The sequence below is a fragment of the Python bivittatus genome, unplaced genomic scaffold (assembly GCF_059951505.1).
Source record: "Python bivittatus isolate LINGU-HERP-01145 unplaced genomic scaffold, Pbiv_v1 ctg000480_np1212, whole genome shotgun sequence".
Classification (NCBI taxonomy): Eukaryota; Metazoa; Chordata; class Lepidosauria; order Squamata; family Pythonidae; genus Python; species Python bivittatus.
In genome coordinates, this window is record NW_028277075.1 from 35629714 (window position 1) to 35650711 (window position 20998).

At 38.9% G+C, this 20998-nt stretch overlaps 1 protein-coding gene across 3 annotated transcripts in view; it reads right to left on the reverse strand.

Moving 5' to 3' along the window:
• CD82 (CD82 molecule) overlaps positions 1-20998 on the reverse strand; it is a 65637-nt gene that overhangs the window by 30006 nt on the left and 14633 nt on the right. For all 3 annotated transcript variants that reach the window (XM_088145751.1, XM_007423170.4, XM_088145752.1), the window contains exon 2: positions 2371-2484. In XM_088145751.1, the coding sequence (XP_088001877.1) occupies positions 2371-2433 (63 nt within the window). In that variant the 5' untranslated portion in view covers positions 2434-2484. The remainder of the gene's footprint in view (positions 1-2370; positions 2485-20998) is intronic.

Sequence of the window (20998 nt, forward strand, 5' to 3'; positions counted from 1 at the left end):
GGCTAGAGGTACTACAAAACAAGACTAGCAAAGAACATACTGGATAGCTACCATCAAACACAATACTGGTTTAAACCTAGAAACATTAAACAAAGTTGTAGAATATTGGAAAGAATATAGAAGAGAACTAATCTATAAAGTTGGATGAACAGGTGAAGACATAGCAGCAGAGGAACCAGTTCAATATGATGGACTTTTCTGAAGAATGAGACATACTTTTCATCTTAATAAAAACTTCTTTAAGTTTGCATTTTCCAATATGGTGTACAATGATAAAAAAAAAAATGAAAACATGTTACTAGTCCTAACAATTAGCAGAATGGATATAGGTCATAATCCAACTACGATGCAAAACTGACAACAAATCAGAAATAATATAGTTTTCACAACTTATTTTTATTTCCACCTTGTGATTCACCTTATTTTATTATTAGACAAATGCAAAAGTACAGTCCTGCTGTAATCTAGCTAAAATAATTCATCTGAGTCTTGGAGAGTGGTGGAAATAAAACTTAGAAGTAAAACAGCTTCCTCCAACAGTTTTTCCCTTACCAGGGGGTTCCAAATAAGCCTGCCAGCATCTTCATTTCCTTATCATCATTTAAAAGATAATCTAACCCATTAGATTATAATAATCTTATAAATAGCCAGCAGATAAAGTGTGGCTTATAAAATCTTTAGAATATACTCAACTTTTAATTAATTTTTAACAATAAAATACTGTAGAAATAATAAGTTGGCATCTACAAAGGGTGATATTTGATTAGTAGTCTTCTGCAGCAGGAATATGGTGGTGGTGGTGGTGGTGGTGGTGATGATGGTGATGGTGATAATGATGATATATTGAGATTCCTCCAAACTTTTCATACCGAGCCCATGTTGGTTCTGGCTGCAGGGAGCTGTAATTCAGCAACTTTTGGAGAGCCCCAGATTCCCCACCTTTACTTTGTGGAGCCTTTGCATAAATTAACTTATGCCTTAATTAAAAAATCAATATGCTAGTACCTTTGTCACAGAAACCATCTAAAAAGGGACTGAAAGGGGAAGTAGTCAATATCTGTGACTATTCCTCTGCAAGAGCAGCAGAGGCCTTTCAATTAACTATAAAATGGCCCTCTACAACACAATAGTGACAGAAAGAGCTTTGACACAAACATTATCTTTAAGAAAACTTGACGTTTATGTCTAGTCTTTTTTTTCCCTAGAAACAGATTTATTGCTCACCTTGGCCACTGCATAAAACAAAAAATCATTTTAGAATGAGCTTGATTAAAATGCATTGGCCACTGATTTGGGGTAGTGTGTATCAAAGAGAGAGTGTATAACACACAAAACATTTAAACCAAAATTCTTACAATTGATACAATCAATTCCATGTCTTTAGGCACTGTTTTTCTTTGAGAAAAATGTAAAGCATCCATTATTCCATCTAATTAACAAATGACTGAATTGTAAAATAAGACTATTAACAAAATAAAACATTTTGATGATTTCAATAATGCCAAAAATGCTAAACAAGTTTAAAGTTCTTAATGAAGTTTAGTCATCCAGCCTACGTTGTTGTAGCCCAATTAAAGATATCTCCATAGAGCTGTTTGATTAGCTTAGAGGGTATAAAATGTTGTTTTGATTATGTATTCTTTTTCATTTGCAATGTGCCCTTTAGAAGGGTCATCACAGAATAAACAGCATAGAGGTAGGCCAGTATGCCAACTTCAGTTAACAATATTTCAGAATAGAGACTCAATCTCTATTAGAGATTAATAGACATCTCAATACTCTCCCAGATGTTTTAGGGTCCCATAAGCCATTAACTATTCCTCCCATTAGGGGAGAATATGTCATGGGGCCACAGTTACTGGGGTTATATCCTAAACATGTGGAGACCACCAAGTTGCCTAATTCTTTAGAGTAATGTTTTTAGAAAAAAGACTTAATCATGCTAATGTTCAGATTCTTACCCAGCCTTCCATACCTTCAATATCGCTAAATATTCCTCCATTCAATTGAACATAAACTGATTTATTTTTCTTCATTTGATAATTAAACATTACATTCAGTTTGTGCCTTCATCCTTGCTGGTACCTTATGGCAATGAGCTTGTGATAGCTGGAACACTGTTTCTAATACATCTTTAACTCATTTGTGCTCTTGAGCTTGGAAAGAGAAGGGGAACTTACAGCCCACCAAATGTTGTTGAACTACAACTCCCAGAAGACCCACTAAGTGTCATCAGTGGTGAAGAATGAAGCAAGGGGTATTTCAGCAACATCTGGAGGGCCACAGATTCACCTCTTCTGGCACAAACCCTCTCCCATTCATGCTAAAATTTAAACGCAGGGTATTCAGATTCTGTCTGCAAATACTTACAAAGAAAAGGAGGTTGAAGAGGAAAAGGAAATATTTTGTGACTTTCAGGCAGCCTGATGCCATCTTTCTTCTTCTTCTCCTTCTCCTCCTTCTTTTTCTTCTTCTTCTTCAAACCTAGGAAGGAAAAAGAGCTAGATGAGTATATAGATGAGTAATCCTTGATATTAGTCTGCCCCTCCCACCCACCCATTGCACATCAGATATGCCAACTAACCCAACATATGAGAGAAAATCTGAAAAATCTTTCCTTTTTGCTATTGGTTTTCTAATAGACTTTCCTTAATGTTGGAAAAATATATGTAGCTTTGATTTGCTAAAAGGAAATATTCTTATGTTCTTCCTATTTATCTTCAACATTTTTTCAGAACTAAAAAAATAAATAATAACGTGCATACAAACAGAAATGAAACAGCTGTGCAATATGCCCTGATGAGATATCTGTGTTGATATTTTGAAGCTGGAGACCAAGGCTGAGTAGAGATGTGTACTTGTGTCACCTAGTCAATCATCAGAGACTTTCACTTTCTGTGACTCATCTGAAACTTACCTTTACAGTTGCTGTTAACATAGGAAATCAGGTGGCAATTCTCATGACCTGTATTGAGCAACTAAAATCTGACAACATCCTTAATGACCTTCTATAACAATGTAACAGGAAATAAAACATGACAGTCTTAAGAGCAGTTAGTCCTTCAACCTGCAGCAGATCAGCTCCGAGCTTCCTTGCGCAAGATAAAAATTCAGCAAAGGCTAGTGGAATAAAGCTAGATATTATGCTCCAGTCTAAAACCTGTTCCTAATCCTGTTAGGTTATTTAGGTCAGTACCAAGATCAGAATGGAATTGGAACATCATTCTCCCCAGGCACTAGCATATTATTATCTTACACATTATCTTATATGTTACATTACATATTATGCATTATATTGCATATTAAGGACGAACATATTTAAAGAGGATAAATAATGGAAACGTGTTACTCAATAGCTGAGTGAAGCTTGAATGCAGATAAGATTCTGTAGTGTTTGGCCAGCCTGTTTTCTAAAATTGGTGTTTTCTATCTTAAGCATTTCAGAAACAGCTCTTCTTCCATCCAGGATAAATAAGGGGAGAGGGAGGACAACTTAGGACACATTTTCCTAAATAAATGTTTTTAAATTATATCCTGCATCACAAAAAAGTAATTGTTCCATGTATTTTAGTTGAGTAAGTATAACTGCTATTTATATAAGCAGAATTGGGTTGGGAGCTGGGCATGAACTCAAGATACTGCTTTTGAGCAAAATTCAAGTGAAGTCTGAGTTTGCAAATGCTAGATTCAAGAATGCTCCATACCAGACTCCTCTAAGCTGACACCCTTCAGCATGTAGCTCCCAGAATTTCTAGCCAACAGGGACAACAGCTTGGAATTCCGGGAACTGGAGTTCCAACACATCTGGAGGATGCAAGGTTGGGCACCAAGGTGGCTTTCTTTAAATGCAGGAAGATGGTAGAGAGATAACAGGTTACTCTGTCTAGGACAATACTAAATGTAGGATTTCTGGACATACTGAACCCAATCCTTGAAGTTCACACTATTATGCAAATCCTGTTCATTTTGGCTTTTTCAGAACAGAGATGCTTTTCCTGTGGGCTGGAGGAGTCAGATTCATGACCCATTCATTCCAATTCTGTAATATAAATCCAGCTACTCTTCTTTTTAGCAAAAGTATACATGAATAAGACCAAACACATAGCATGTCTTGCTGCTCCACCTCTTTCTTCCCCCATCTCCTCACTTCCAAACAGCCTAATGAAAGAAGTGTAAAAAGATACTGTGGGAAAGAGAGAGAAGGGTGGGAGGAAATTTCCAGCTTTTTTCAATGGAAAAACGAATTTCAAAAGCCTCTAATGAATCGCTCCTCACAAGACCCAGGGAAATCCATTAGATAAAGCCAAAGCAAACCTGAATAAGCACTGCATTAGTAGTCCAAATTTCTGTTTCCTATGTTAATGCTCAGCTACCACATCCTACAACGTGCACAATATTACAAGTACAAAAGGCTAACTTTGGGGTTCACACACAAAAATTTTTATAAGCATCTGGTCATGGACAGAACTCAACTTGGTTGGAATCTGAAACTTTCCTCAACAGAATTAAATCCTCATGTTTAACAAACCACATTATCTTTACCCTTAAGTTATTGAAAGAACCTCACAAAAACATATCACCAGAACCAGGTGCAATATCAATTCACCAATGTGCAATAGCATGATACAGTGGAACCTTGGGTTACGAATTTAATCCGTTCTGTGACTCTGATTGCAACTTGAATTGGTCACAACACGAGGCAAATTTTCCCATAAGGTTCAATGTAATTACCGTTAATCAGTTCTGGCGTGGAGGACAGGGAGGCAGCTATTGCTTGGAGGGAGAGTCAGGGGCGGAAAAATGGCCGCGGACCATGTGTCGGGGCGGAAAAATGGCCACGGACCATGTGTCAGGGGCGGAAAATGGCCACGGACCACGTGGCAGGGCGGGAAAAACGGCCGTGGACCATGTGGAACGGGCGGAAAATGGCCACGGACCACGTGGCACGGGTGGAAAAATGGCCGCGGACCACGTGGAACAGGCGGAAAATGGCCGCGGACCACGTGGAATGGGAGGGAAAATGGCCGCAGATCCGGTTCGTAACTCAAGGTGGTTCGTAACATGAGGTAAATTTTTGGGGCCGGAGCTGGTCATATCTCAAAAAATTCATAAGGAAGGGCATTCGTAACTAGAGGACTAGAGTACCACTGTATATGTTACTTGGGCAAGCCTATAGCACCACCACTCTGATACATGGAAATTATTGCTGGTGCTCCCATATGAGTAGTACAGTATATGCTAACATGCAGAAAAAATTAAGGCCTTTACAAAAGCATAGTTAGAACAAACCACCGCAGAGAGGTATTACCTTTTCAAAGTAATGCTTTTTTATGATAGGAGCATTGCATTTCTTATGATTACATCTTTTACTGTGAAAAACTGGATTCCAATCAAGAGGGAAATACCATTTCTTGCCAACAAAGTTTTTGGAAACAATTAATTGCTACACACACACACACACACACAGAGAGAGAGAGAGAGAGTTATGCAGAAAGGTTGTGTCCCTGTGTTAACAAAAACTGGTTAAATGTGTTGCTCAAACGTTCAAGTCTGTAAACAAGTTGTTATTTGCTTGTTCTAGCAGTCCCCTGAGAATGCTGATCAGCTGGCCCAGTGGGAAAATGAAACAGCTCCCTGAAACTCCACAACTGCGCTTTTTTTTCTGCATTATCTGCACACGTTATGTACACTCAAGTCTACAATTACTACATATAGAGACCATCTGAATTCGTGCTGTTCTTAGCCATTGTATACATGGCATTTCTCTTGTCTCTGTATAACATCTAAGTCTAAAGAAAAAAAAATCTACATGTGCTGGAATATTTGAGGAGGTGCTATCATTTGTCTGGGAAAAACCCAATGGACATTATCTCCAGGTAAATAAACCCAGTAGAACTAATTTCCAAATTAACAGGCACACAGCCTGGCTATCCTCATTCTCTTAGACACTGTCAATGCTCAGTTTTTATCATCTCTGACTTATATATACGCTGTTTTAGTTACACTTCAATCACTATAAAAGCAATAAGATCCTGCAAAAATAAGAGAGGTTATGAAACAATTTGATTTTACCTGACAATTCCATACCACAATCTAAGATCATACAACACAGGATAACTCTCTCACCGAAATACATCTAATTCACACATTTTTAAAGGAATGAAATGATCCCCAATCATAATAGTTTGTACAGAGAGAATGAAATAGGTTCTGTGGGGGGTTCATCTACTGACATGAAAGCTAAAGCCATTTTTGTTCTATTAATTCATTAACTAAACGCATCTGGAGGGCATCTTGGTTAGGCAGATTACAAAGACTTGCCTTTATCGACTCAGGTGGCAGTTTGTTTTTAAAATCTTACAACATTTGTGGACACAAAATTAGGAGAGGCACTATTTTAAGATGTCAGCTGCAATACATATATGCCTTATCTAAACAATAAAAGCAATACCTCTCTCTTTAAGATGCATGACTTTCTCTTATGCAAATCACAGCAGTTGACTTCATCATAACCGGCAGAGTATCCAGAAGGGTAACATGTTAGTCTCATACAGAAAAAACGACAAAGCATCTTGTGGCAGCCAAAGGCGAATAAATTATCACACAAGCTTTCACTGATCAGTCCAGTTTTTCAGAAGGTGCAATCCCACACTTTCCTAAGAATAAGCTTCACTGAATGCTGTGGGATTTTCTCAGGCCCTATTTGAAAGTTTCAGGCTATTTCTGATCTGTTACACCTTTGTGCATTTTCATTCTCACAATATTCGTAACTCATTTCCACATGAATTTGAACTTTAAAAGAATAAGATTTTATATATATTGCTCTGACCATGAATTTTCTCAAAATACATACAGCTATCGTGTTTTGGTATTTTCCTAAGTTGAGAACTGTACCACCACATTTTTTAAAAAAAATTATCCCTCCTTTACTATTTTTATACATAACTCAAGGCCATGTATATACCTAATACTCCTTCCTTCTCCTATTTTCCCCACAACAACAACCCTGTGAAGTTTGTTGGGCTGAGAGAGAGTGCCTGGCCCAAAGTCACCCAGCTGGCTTTCATGCCTACGGCAGGACTAGAACTCACAGTCTCCTGCTTTCTAGCCTGGTGCCTTCACTGCTAGACCAAACTGGCTCTATTTCAAATTTTTGGAAGAGTGTGCCACCCAGCAGATGTACATATTACGCTGGGATACTGTCATATTGGAATTCTCAAAGCATCATATGCACAGGACTGCATTTTAAGCTGTAGTATGGAGATGTTCAGTTTGAAGGCAAACAGACTAGGAGAAAAAGAAAGATTTCCTATGTGCTGCAGCATATTTTAAAAGACAAGATTTATAAACACAGATTGATCTCCAAGCTCTGTAATACAAGGCTATTTTTTAAGTTAGGAAAGAAAGACAACTAGATGAATACATGTGGTGATCTTTTGAATAAGCATTCTATATGCGTTCCTTTTACCTGCAGCAAACTAATAAGCAGTGGTAGAATTAATGACCCCCTTGTTTACTAATAGCAGTCAGCACATTCCCTGGAGGCAATCAGCCGGGAAGTTTACAGATACCAATCAGATTAGGCTTGTCATCTATATGCAACTTAATGAGTACAGTCAAAATGAGATATCCAAAGACAATGGGTTTACCCAGTTCCAGCACATCACCGTTTTGCAATTAAAAGTATTCCATGCCAAAACTGTTTCATCATCTACCCGTGAAACCTAGCTATGAAGTCAGCTGCAAAAATGAACTGTGCCAAACATTCAGGGATTTTGAAGCTGCAGAGATTTCTAGTCTGAATTAACTGAGTTTTATATCTGCAAGTTGGTTTCTAAATGCAGGATTTAGAAGGCATAGTATCTGCAACACTGTGGCACCTGGAGGAATATACAAAGATCACAACAGCCATCTAATTCCACTGTCATTTTAGACTGCCGTTCCTGCAAACTGATTTCTTTTGTGGGGGTATTTGTCCAACAGAACTGTATGCAAAAAGTTAGGCACCTGGTCAAATTGTATGCATCACTGAACCCCTAAACAAATAGATGCTGACACAATCTCTACAAGGAACAGAGTTAAATACCACAAATGTGCAGCTGTTTACAGATCAGAAATAAGAAAATATAGCAAGTGTAAAGAGTTTGGACACTCTTTCCAATCACTACTTCGCAATACTTCTTTTGCAGAAAGAACAGCTTCCAATCGTTTCCTGGAACCCGTCAAGAGACTTTGTTCTTGTTTTTGGATTTTTGTTTCGCATCCTTTTCCTTGTAGAACTGTTCTAACTCAAAAATATTCTTAGATCTCTTACATGCACTGCATGTTGAGGTTTCTGCAGAGAAAAACCAAGATCATGACTTCAATATTAGTCAACTGTAGCTGTAGATTATTCCTCCTGCTGTTTCTTGACAATGACATATATGGAACTTCTCTTTTCCATTTGTTCTTCAGGTAGCACCTGAAGTGTGTAAACTTGAGATGCTCAACTCCATATGGAATACAGGTAGTCCTTGCTTAACGACCGTTCATTTAACAACATTTCAAAGTTACACCAGCTTCGGAAATAGTGCTTTACGACCTGTACTCACATTTACGGCCATCACTAACCGTCACACACACCTCGTGGTCACATGATCACTATTTGCAACCTTTTTTATGATGGCCATTAAGCAAATCACCACAGTTGTTAAGCTAACCATGTGGTTGTTAAGCAAATCACGTGATCATTTAGCAAATTCCACCAAATCACGTCCATTGGGGAAGCTGGATTTGCTTAACAACCACATGATTCACTTAATGACCACATAATTTGCTTAATGATTGTAGTGATTTGCTTAATGAGTATCGTAAAAATGGTTGTAAAATTGGGTCCAGTCATGTGGTGACTCACTTAACGACCGCCCCACTTAACCAATTTTCCGGCCCCTATCATGGTTGATAAATGAGAACTACTTGTAGCTTTCAGAATGTCATAAGTAGGGTGCACTATTAAAAAGGGGGTTCACACAAGTGCCTTTACACAATGTTTTCTCTAAATGACTTCCCTTCACTCCTAGTGTCCAACACAGTAGCAAAAAGAAGCAATTTGCAAGCACGAATCCTATGTCTGAGGAACAGCTCTTTGACATAAGAGAAGGGAGCAAAGCTAGCTCTCACAGCCTCAAGAAATTCTGCACACTGATTGAACACAGACAAAAAGGCAAGCTACTAGGTGACATGAATGTCTATCCAAGTTATATTTCATCCTAGGTCAGCCACAGAAAGAGAATCTAAATGCAAGCATTAGTTGTAAACCTGGACAAGACAGACTTAAAAAAAAAAAAGCTAACCAATTTATAGTATCAAAACTTATGGATTTTTTTCCTTGACCTATGGACATAATAGCTTCAGCCAGAAGCATAATTTTCAATCTAAAAAATAAATAAATAAATGAAAACAAAGTGCCATTGGCACTAAAGGACACTGTTCATAGCACTCCAGAAACATGTTTCAATTCTTTGCGATCTACAGCATAAATCTGATAATAATTCTAGATACAGTAAGATTCCAAAAGGCAAGACTCACTGTTATGCCAAAGTAAATTCCCCAGTCTAAATTTTAAAAAGCAAACTGAACAGAGAACCAAGAGGAGGAACAAGTTGTACATATGGGAAGTAGGGTATGAACAACTAGATTCTTTTGCATAAAGTTGTTCACACGCAAGTCATCAAAGTAAAAACCAAAAAAGCTGATGAAGAAAGTTTGTGAAAGAATAATATTTATTCTTGATAGCTAATATTTATTCCCACGGAAAATATGTCACAAATGGAAAAGTTCATTGTACAATGTTATACTATAGGTCTGCATTATTTTTTTTCCTCTAGGAAATCTTGATTCTTAAGTCCTAATCACACTAAAAAATCTTTCACCAAATCTACCCAGTGAGCTGCAAAGTTAACTGTGAATGTGGACTGCACACACAAACCAAACACGAGTTTGAACATTACACTGTACAGCTCAGTATTCAGAATCACGAGTCTTTCACAGTGTCAAAATTGATGACAAGTCAGTGGTCAATCACATAATATCTAAAATCAGCTACTAAAGGGAAGGGTAATTACAGAAATGGACTTATGTTCTCTTTGCAAGTGGAACAATGGCTTGAGCAAGAAATTCTATTTAAATATTGCAAAAACGCAAACTTGAGTTATTTTGTTCCTGCCCTGAACTGGAATTTTCCACACCCAAAATACATACTTCTACTGCCGTCTACCCACTCCTACATACGTAACCCCTTGGAAACTCCCCCATGCCAATTATTGGTAAAATAGGTAGGTAGGTAGACAGACAGACAGACAGACACTGTTTTAAATCCACAGCATTCTTTCTTTAACAAGACAGGAACAGCCAAAGTAAGGTTCTTACCCAAGGCATATTTGTAGTGCTATCCACCAGTCTTTCACGTGAACTGGTGATAATTATATTGGCAGACAATTTGCTGCGCCTCCTTCCCCCCCCCCCCCTTCTTATCTTGCAACAGGAAGAACCAAATTATGGTGTTAGGACAAGTTGGTTTAAGAGATTGGTGGATTTTTCCTGGCTTCCTCTCCTCCCATAAAACATTACCAGCTGGTAAGCAAACATTCACCAATCACTCTTCTTAACTAGTTTGGGGCTGGGGAAGAAGCAAGTTTAGGCAGCTGAATAGATCAGATTTAACTAGCTAGGAAAACCTGCTCCCAACAGCTGATTGGGCTGGAAGAGGAAGAAAGTGAATAGGATAGGGCAGCCTTTTCAAGTCCCTAAGTCGCTGATCTAGAGGATTTCCAAATAACTTCTTACCACCTTTCCCAGTCCCATCAGCTGATCCCCAGCCTGGGAAAGGTGGCAAAAGGAGGAGGGAGGCAGCTGAAAGAACAACTGGAAGGAATGTGGGACGCAGTGTGAAAAAAAACTTCCACTGTAGCACGATACCCAACTGTGTGATGCAGCAAAAATGTTTTTCCCATTGCACTGTGCAACCTCTCTGCCCTGTGACCTTGCCAGCTGAACAATAACGTCTGCTGCATTGAGCAACTGCCGAGACGCATGGGGGGAACAATGCATGATTCGGCAGGAAAGAGACTGCATTACACAACCCACAGTAAGCCTGTCAGACTATTTTTAAACATGGGTTCCACACGCTTTTAACCTATCAGCGGATGGGGTGATGGTTGCACCATGAACTGGGAACGTCCCCACGCACAGCCCTTCCCCTGGACCTGTCAGCTGTTAAGTGGGCTACTTTCCAAACAGCACTAAATTGGTGTGAAACAGTTTCCCTCCTGCTCTACCGCACAGCCCCTCCACTCACCCTCTGTCAGCTGTTAAAGAGAAAAGCCAGTCTGAAAGAACAACATTTTCCCACTCTGCAACACAGAATGGCCCCAGAGGACAGGGCCCAGTGTGGAATGGGTATATGCCATCACCAGACTAAAGTAGTGAACAGAAGCTGGGTCAATCCCTACCTATCGGGGGTCACCTTACTATGCCAGTGACGGATCAGTCGAAGCATGTCAGGTTGCAACCACTGTAAAAAAAAAAGTGTGAGAAGAAGGGAAAACTACCTTAACAGAGACACAGCTAAGAATAATTTAAGGTTGCCTCAGATACGGGCTGGAGATCATATGACTGAAACACCATGAGGACACAGCAGAAAAAAAGAGGTTGCTGGGGGTTACTCATGCTGCGGTTTGATGCAAGGAAGGAAGGGCTCTGATGATGATTTTGACAGTTTGAACTGATTCCCTATCAAATTGAATTATGGTATGGGTTGCTCCTTATCACGTGTAAGATGAGAAATGGTTCTTCCTATGTATTAACCTGTGCAGGCAAGGTATCTGAGAAATCTTATAGGGGTGAGGGCCATCGTTCTTCAGTTCATCAACACAGAAAGAAAGCTTTGTATCATCTTCATGCGGTAGCTCCTTGCCTGCTGAATTACACAAGGTATAATATAACTATACAAAGCTGGGGAGTGGTGGAACTTATCCAGACCAAGGCAGGGGACAGAGGAAGAGAGACAGACGCACACATACAAAACATAGGAAACAAACACAGCAGTTCCCCAGGAATGCACAGCTTACCCCTAAATTAAATAAAAAGGCAGACCTCACTGAGATTCTTCAGATCCTATTATTCTAATTAATGGAGGGGATTCTCAAGCATTTGATCTAATTGCTTTACTGGTGGTAATAATTTTTTGTTTTCCTCAAAACAGACATATAAGCCACACAGGACCAAGCCAGAAGACTGTATTTTCCCCTCATAATATAAAATGTTCTACACCAGCGTTGTCCAAACTTGGCCACTTTAAGATGAGTGGACTTCAACTCCCAGAATTCCCCAGCCAGCCATGCTGGCTGGGGAATTCTGGGAGTTGAAGTCCACTCATCTTAAAGTGGCCAAGTTTGGACAACACTGTTCTACACAGTCTACAGCACACCTACAGAGACCTCAGCACTGTGTTGGCCAAGTGACCTGATTTAGTCCCATATGCAAAAGCTAAAACCTAAGAGGTATTTTTCTCATGTGTTTCCCCATTTCTTCAACTACTCCTATTGTAAAATTAAAAGGGATATTTCATACTCTTGAAACATCCATAGCATGTTCAATCCTCCAATTTACTGTTATTGGCGCTCTAGAAAGTCCCAACATGACCTGTCCCGCTGTCAAATTTGCAGTTGTGTATTTTTTCAAAATTATTTTTTATTAATTTTTTTTGCCAAGTAAAAACAAAAGAAATTTAAAGAGATAAGAAAGGAAAGGAAAGGAAAAGTGATAAGAAAATAGAAAAGAAAGGAAAGGAAAAAGACAAAGAAAGGAAAAAAAAGAAAGAAGTGGCTTCTGATCTTCTTTTCAGCAGTTATAAATGCATTTATATTTTATCCTCTTTCTCTAAGGTTATATTCATGGTTCCCTTCTTTCTATATTCTACCCTTTCTGATCATCAAACCCATAAATCACAAGTTCATTTTTTTCTGCTTTCAACAAAAAGTCCATAAAAGGTTTCCAATCACTGACACTGAAGTTGTATATTAAATGTCAGTGGGAGCTGGCTTTAGGCTAAGGCTGTGTAGGCACTGGCCCGGGCCCCCAGAGCTTAGAGGGTGCCTTCCTAAAAATGCAAATCTTTTCATCAGTGGGAGGTGGCACCATCAGTCAATGTGGCCTAGGAGCGCCATATACCCTTGAGCCAGTACTCGAGTCAACCCCATTAGTTGTTCAATGTGATTAAAGATTTACATGCATCTTGGTATCCCACCCCTGAAATAACTGAGTCACATCTACTGCAAAAGACACAGGAGGCTATCTAGGTGGCCATATGTCATATAACAACATCAATCCAAATGCAGCTTTTATACATTTACTATTTCTAGCTTGCATGGTTTAAAGAGAAACGTGACATTAGAATCAAACATGAACCAAAAGCTTAAGAACCTTGAAAGCACGGGATTTCTGGATTCCTCCACGTTGCTTCTTTCCACTAACCAACCCCCAATAATACCCTCCACCCCCTTTCCCCCATCTCCCTACCATAGCTCAAATAACCCAACTTCTGACATCAGTACTCAATTTTCTCTAAAGCAGCACAAGCTATGTCATGTGGTTAGGTTGAGCAGACGTTGTTACAAATTCAGGCTAAATGGGAAATTTCAGATTTTTTTTTTAACAAAGGAAAAGGATATTTACAAAACGAAACTGCCAGACAAGTCTTATTAGCAACATCATGTTGAGGAATAGATTTTTATACTCACTGGACTAGGAATGAGAACAGAATGGAGCATATTACTGAGTAGTTGGGTGATCTTAACGCATTAACTGGAACAGTATGAATACATTAGTTATTTAAAGATCTGGAGAGTTTCATGCCAAGTCCCGGCACTGATTTTTTGGTATTATCCTAAGTCTCCTCTACCATTTGTTGTACCATGTTCGAAAAGCCACAAGAGCATTTATCACTTTGACCGGAAGAATCTAAGCATATGGAGCTCTGGCCAAGTTAGGGGCTGGGGAAGAATATACATATGGTGTCGAGTACCACAGGAATTTGGCAGCTGAAGAAGAGGCTGGATTTATACCAGGAGGTACATATGGAAAGCCGGGATGGGTGGGGTAGGGTGGGGAGGGATTCCAAGGGCTCCAGACAGGCATATGTGGCGCTGTGTTTCTGTCCAGATTGTCTGGAGATGGGCTAACCAAGAACAAAAGCAGGCTGGGTGGCCTCTTCCAATTGTACAGAGCGTTATGCTTTAAATTTGTACCAGGGAGATCACGGTGCCCCCCAAGCCTGAACAGAACCAGGTTTGTGCGACTCCAACCACAGACTGGGCTCTTTAAGAGATGTGAGGGCTGTAATCTCAAAAAGTTATGGCTCCCTCTATTACCCTGAAGTGAATCTAGGCCAGTAAGTCAGGTAGAGAGCTGTAGGAGGACCTAGGATTCACAGGTTCTTCAAAATTAGCTAACAAGGATACACTTGATTCTTATAGCTGAAGGAAAGGGTAACACAACGACCCATGAACCAGCAAAGGGTAGCTTGGAATGGCTACAAAAAACTTCTCTAACTGAAGATATGAAAATAAAATACAAAAATACAAAAAATATTTTAGGCATTTTGCATAACTCTTCAGCCCAAAAAGTTCCCAGAGAGGCTTATCAGATTTAATAATGACACATTCTTGCTGCCAAGCTTACAGTGTAATTGACACAGCATAAAAGGAAAAGAGATTGGGAGGGAAGAAGAAATAAGCATGTTCATGCATTCGTTCCCAATTTAGCCATTTGCAACCCACACTGAGGAAACTGATGCTATCGAGAATGCCAGAGAGCACAGAGCACATCTTAGGATGAGGTGGTAGGAGAACAAAAAGCATGTTTAGTACACATTTCTGCTATATGTACCCAAATCAATAGTTGTACACACTGCCTCTAGTCAATACATAGTTGGAATCATCCATGTTTTTCCACATCTGATTAAACTTATATTCTGCACTCACAGAGTGTTAGTACTATCAGCCAAAAGGCACTGCACACCTATTCCAGCTTCCCTTTGACAGGTTGGGGTTTTTTTCGAAATAAAAAAGATACCTAGTTGGGTACTTAGATGACTTTGGAAAACTAAGCAGGGTTGGATCTGGGGAATGGTAGACCATCAGAGCATTCCAGTGCTGTAGGCTAGACTGGGAATCAGAAAATTATCCCCAGAGGAGGTCAGTGGCAAACCACTTTCCTGTTACTGCCAAGAAAATAATATGGATGCATCCATGAAGTCCCAGGAATTGAGCTTGAGCTGAAGGAAACTCATTAAAAAAAAAAAAAAATTGAAGACAGGGAAGGATTACACATGGAAGACAGCTGGATCCTCCATAAAATGCTGTGATTGCCTCACAAAAGCCTAGTCTGAAAGCACCCAGAGCTTTTATCAATTCTCCAAACTACTGTCCATCTGTTGGCAAAGGCTTTTATCATCTGAAATAATGCTGCCCATCGACATGGACAATGTTTTCTTCTACAGAGAGCACTAAATGCTTAAAAGCACCACAAGAAACCACAGCAAGAACTTCAGAATCTCTTATTATCCTGCAGATAATGCATCCTAAGTACCTAGTGATGGCAGAACTGGGCAAGGTTTATTTGTTCTAAGCAAGGCTGGCTTCAAAATGCATTAAACCCATTCATTAGTACATAATGAGATTTGGATTTTTGTAGGGTCCAACCATATTATGCCAATCCGATATCAGCTATGCCAACACCAATTTGATTCTAGGCTCAACTTAAAGTGCTGGCAATAAACTCGAAAGCCGCAAATGGCTATGAAGCCATTCACTGAAAGACCATCAGCGTCCAGCTGAATCCACCCAGAGGTTAAGCATGGCCATAGGGACCTGCACATACACCTGCGTGTATGGACTTTCAGAGCTTTTTCAGTGGTTGTCTGATATCTGGCACACTCCCTTCTATGGTAGACTGACGGCTATTTTGTTTACTTTTAAACTGCTTCTTTGTTGAAACAGTAAGATGGATTTTTTTGAACTACCATTGTTTTGCTTTAAGTTATAATTCGGATATTAGTTGCCTCATTCAAAATGATTTGATGTAGCTTTTACGCAACCATTTAAAACATTTTACGATTTTTAATGAAGAAGAGCACTAAAAAGATTTTGTTTTGGAAGGCTGTATCTATACAAGTTATGTACTTTGGGATACTTTTTTCCCATAATCAACAGCCTCAAAATCTATGATAAAGAGTTTCAAAATCGCAGGCACACAGACTATTGTTATCAAGCACTAACTGGATAAAACAAGAACCAGAGCAGGGCAGAGCAGAGCAGCTGAGAGATCCAGCAATGAGCAAGAGGCTTATGGAAGCACTTCTAGCCCCAGAATTAGCTACAGTACATATAGCTTGGAAGGGAAAGACATATTCAGTAGGGTGTACAAATGACTATAAGAGTAGTTAGGAACCATAGTCCCAGAGATAGTTATTTGATTTAAAGCTGCATTCATCAAAAATGGAGAAAATCTATTATGGTGCAAGAATGAATAAAGGATCTTTAAGATTAGAAGCTGCATGAAAAGTGGATCTGGGGATAAAATCATGTCCCAGTGAAAAATGCCAAGAAAAGGTAAAGCTTCTGAATTGATTTTTATAACATGCAAAAACATTTAAATGATATCTTTATTAGGGTTTCACAATAGGTGGTAAGCTTGATAGGACTTCTCTTCAATCTGGACGTTACATTAAAGAAGGCTTATCGCCAGTATAGGCCACAATGTAATTTCAGAAACATAAAATATGTAGCTCCACAATTAAAACAGGAAGGCGGTCTATAAGGGTAGCCTCTTGTGGACACAGGCTTTCATAGGAGGGACCACCTATCTCTAATAGCTTCTGCCCATCAGAGTGGGTGTGCTCCAGATCCTTTTGCTCAAGTAATATCAGCATCGAGGAAGTGCACCCTTTCTGTTGCAGTATTTCCCCACTGGAACAGCATCCTCCCAGAGATCCAGATGGCTCCCACTCTGAGGATGTTCAGAAAGGCTTGAAAACATGGCTGTTTCCCCAGGCCTTGAGGTAGGGTAGTGTTGAGCCCCTGTAGAATTTTAGCCGATTAAGTATCTTCCCTCTTCCAGAGGCGCATGATCTTCATTCCCATTGTTTTCTTGCTTTTAATGTTGTAAGCTGCCTAGAGTCTGGAGGAACTGGGCAGCGTCTGAACTGAAGGAAATGTACGAATGAATGAATAAACGATACTGAAGAATACACTCTTTCACTTTACCACAGGGGCCCACAGTGTCAAAAAGTAAAGATGGTAGCTGCAACAACATGATCAAAGTTCTGCTCCTTTTTACATGTGTTACACAAACAAACCACAACAAAAAGGTGGGGCTTCGATTGTGCAGTTGCATCAAGACCCTTACCATCCTGAGGACACCCTACACCTTCCGCATTCAAAGAAATGAGTGTTATACTCATTACACACATAATATCCTATGATATAAAAAAGACAGATTATTGCATGCACGCACACAAGCTAACCTAAAGATTCACTTGCACAAGTTTCATTCAGTACAAGAGACAGGTAAGTAACAGAGAAAAAAGCTAAAGGAATTTGTAAACAAAGAAATTCTCTGATAGGAGGGGACTGCTCACTGGCTTGCTATTCGTGACAACATCAAGGAGCCCATCCCACTAGTCAGTGTTCCTTCTGCTTTAATAAAAAATGCAAAGAAAGCTACAACGTAAACATACTGCCAGTGCCAGAAGCATAAGAAAGTCTACTGAATCAGTTTAAATCTCCCCAAAGCAATTCAAAGATACCTAATTCAATTCAACACTTCACATCAACTCATCAATTCAAATACTGGACTGAATCTCATTTAAATCATTGCTCCAAAATGAGTCTTCACACAGTCCTAATGCCTAGGCTCTAAGTATACAATTTCCTAATGCTACGGTACTAATGTAGATTCACAGATAACATTAGGTACAAAATTAGGCTGAAAATAAATTTCAAACGTTACAGAACATTTTCTATCGACTTCAGAAATCGCTTTGATTGGGTTATACTCATGAGTCTCAACGATGCATGAAACTTGAGGCACGCAAGCTAAAAAGATAAGAATGTTTGAGGTAGGAGGTTCTACAGAAAGTACTAAAAATTGTAGCTACTGCAGTAATGTTCCATAAAGTTCAAAATAATTAATATAATAATCCTACAGATAAGAACCACCAACACAGAGCAGTTTAACAGCACCATTTTTCAGAACCTTTGTATGAAAGCTGAATGATACATGTTACATTACTAACCCTGAATATTCTTTGGTTCCCATTTAACAAAAGATCATCCCAGTTAACACAGTCTTGGGCAGAGAGAAGAAACTAATTATGAAGTCAGTGAGTTAAACTCAAGCCTCTTGATTTAGCATATTTCCATTCCAAAGAGAATACATGCTTTGGAGGGTTTAATTATATTACACTTTATGTGGCACAACCTGTAATTTAGCATTCACCCTAGAGGTGAATAAGAACTTCTGGGCATCATGTTGCTGATGCTATGATGCAATGGGAGAATAAAGCTACATGCTTAATCTCCATAGTACAGTCTTAAAGATAGATCAGATAATACCAATATTATGTGTGTTGTATCTGCCTTCTAGCTCAGAGGATAACTTGAGCCCCCAGGACACCATGCCATTCCCCAAATCACTGGAAGCAACTCTTAACTCGCAACCAAATTATAATTTTTAAAATGACAGAAAGGGAAAATAGTAATCAAATGGAGAATAATTATATTCACTAGATTCATTTCATTTAAATTTAGATGTATGCCCTGGCCTAGCCTTCTTTTTGGAGTATGACCTCCAGCATATTACTCAAAGGACAAATGTGGCCTTTAATCTGACAAAAATCTGTTTATAGCCTTCATTATAATGCTTAGTAGCCGGAAAGAGAATAGTTAAGGGCACTATTTTGAAAGGTTTTTTAAAAAAATAAATTCCTTCTAAAGATACAGTACACTCTATGGGTAATCATACTTGATGGGTTTTCCCTGTTATAAGCCTAAGAGAAATCACTACAAAAGGTGAAAGAAAGTTGAATCATTTTAAATGAACCTGCAGTTCCAATTCTTCTGTCCACAGAAGTGCTGATCATTATGGGTATGGATTGACCATTGTGGGCACAACTTTCTCAATATTCAAGCAAATACTCTGGCATGTGGGAATGCCTTCATTCCCAGCTGCAATTACGAACTCTATGAACAGAAGGGAGAGAGCTGTGCAACATCTGCTGAGGGCTCTTTCCAGCAGCACTACTGAAATAACAAATTCAAGTTAGGTATCTGGTCTCAGGTCAGGGCCAGCTTCTATATAACTGGCGATAAATCTTTCTCCTAAGGTGTTAACAAAGCAACAGTGCAGGAAGTTAGGAGATTGAAGAAACAGAACCACCTTCTGAAATAAAATAGGGAACTGTTTGACTTCTTTCAGGAATTGTTACCCAGGAAGTCAGGAGTAAAATGGTGGGAGGATCTCAATTCAATTCTGCTATTAATGACAACAGTATATGAAACATTTTGTTTTATGGGGGGAGGGATATAATTATAAAAGAAGAGCTTAGTTAATTTACTGCAGGTCTTAATGTTACTCATAGTTGAATCATTTTATTTGGGAATGCCATTCTTCATTGAATCAGTCAACTAATCCAACCCTGAAGATTGCCAACCAACTTCTTGTAGAAAACACCCATCTATATGAGCTAAACTAAACAATAGGAGAGAAAACAGCACTAACAGTAAATCTGCACTATCACGCTTTTAAAATTGGTTTGCTGTTTTAACCTTTTAAAAAAATACTGTTAATTTCCTATGATTTAGTAATAATTTTGTATCACTTTGTTAACTTTCTCAAAATGGCCTAAAAATAGCCTAAACAAAGAAATACAGTGTCAGTGGAATATAACTTATATTTTCTTAAAACAGTACTGCTAAAATAGTTTAATGCCTTAGCAAAAGCAAAATACTCAACAGAGTAGAATATGGGGTCGCACTATTTTAAAAAAAATGTTATATTATCATTAGCCTAAATCTGTACCCAACAAATTAAAAGAGATTATTCAAAACTTGGAATGTGATTTCTATTTCACTTCTCTATAGCCATTTTCTTCTGGAAATCAATTTATTCTAAAAATAATACTAAATTCAAAGAATAGTCACATGCAAATACATCACAAAACTACAGCTTAATACTACCTAAATGAGCCTCCTCTTTGTTTGTATGATCTACCTTTTCTTGGCAACTTAGTAACATATTATCATTCTGTCCCACTCAGAAATAGCAATTAGGATTCATTGCAATCACTTTAGATTAGACAAACTTCATAAACCACAGTTTAACACTGACTTGTTTTAAGTTAAGCACAGTGGATGTTAAACAACAGATTTTGGCTGAACAATAAGATTACATGGTTAGAGAAGGGGAAGGGGAAATGCCTTGGAGGAAGACTGCTGAATCATAGTTTAACAAGTTGCGTACTACCTAGCCACAAGACATTTTAGGTGCTGTGAGGATGAGCAAGAGCAGAGAATAGTTTTCCCTTCAAATTTTGCTTCCCAAAGATAGCTGGTTGGCCACAAGTAGAAACAGCATGCTGATCTCTATAGAGCACTAATATGAATCAGCAGGGCCCTCATCTTCAGCTGTCTACAAATAAGACTCCCTGGGAGGCTTATATAAAGAAAGCGCCATCCGGATAAGAAATAATCCAATCTACTTTTGACACAACAAAACTATGAAAACCATTTTATGCAAAAAGACTGCCAAATCCTGCCTACATTTGAAGGTTGCTCTTTCTCGTCATCCTTTGGATTCCACCCAAACTAAAAAATGCAACTCTTATTCCCCCTAGCACAGCCAGAGAAAGAGGTGAAACTGAAGCTCCACACTGCTTGAATGACTGCTGATTCACTGAAAC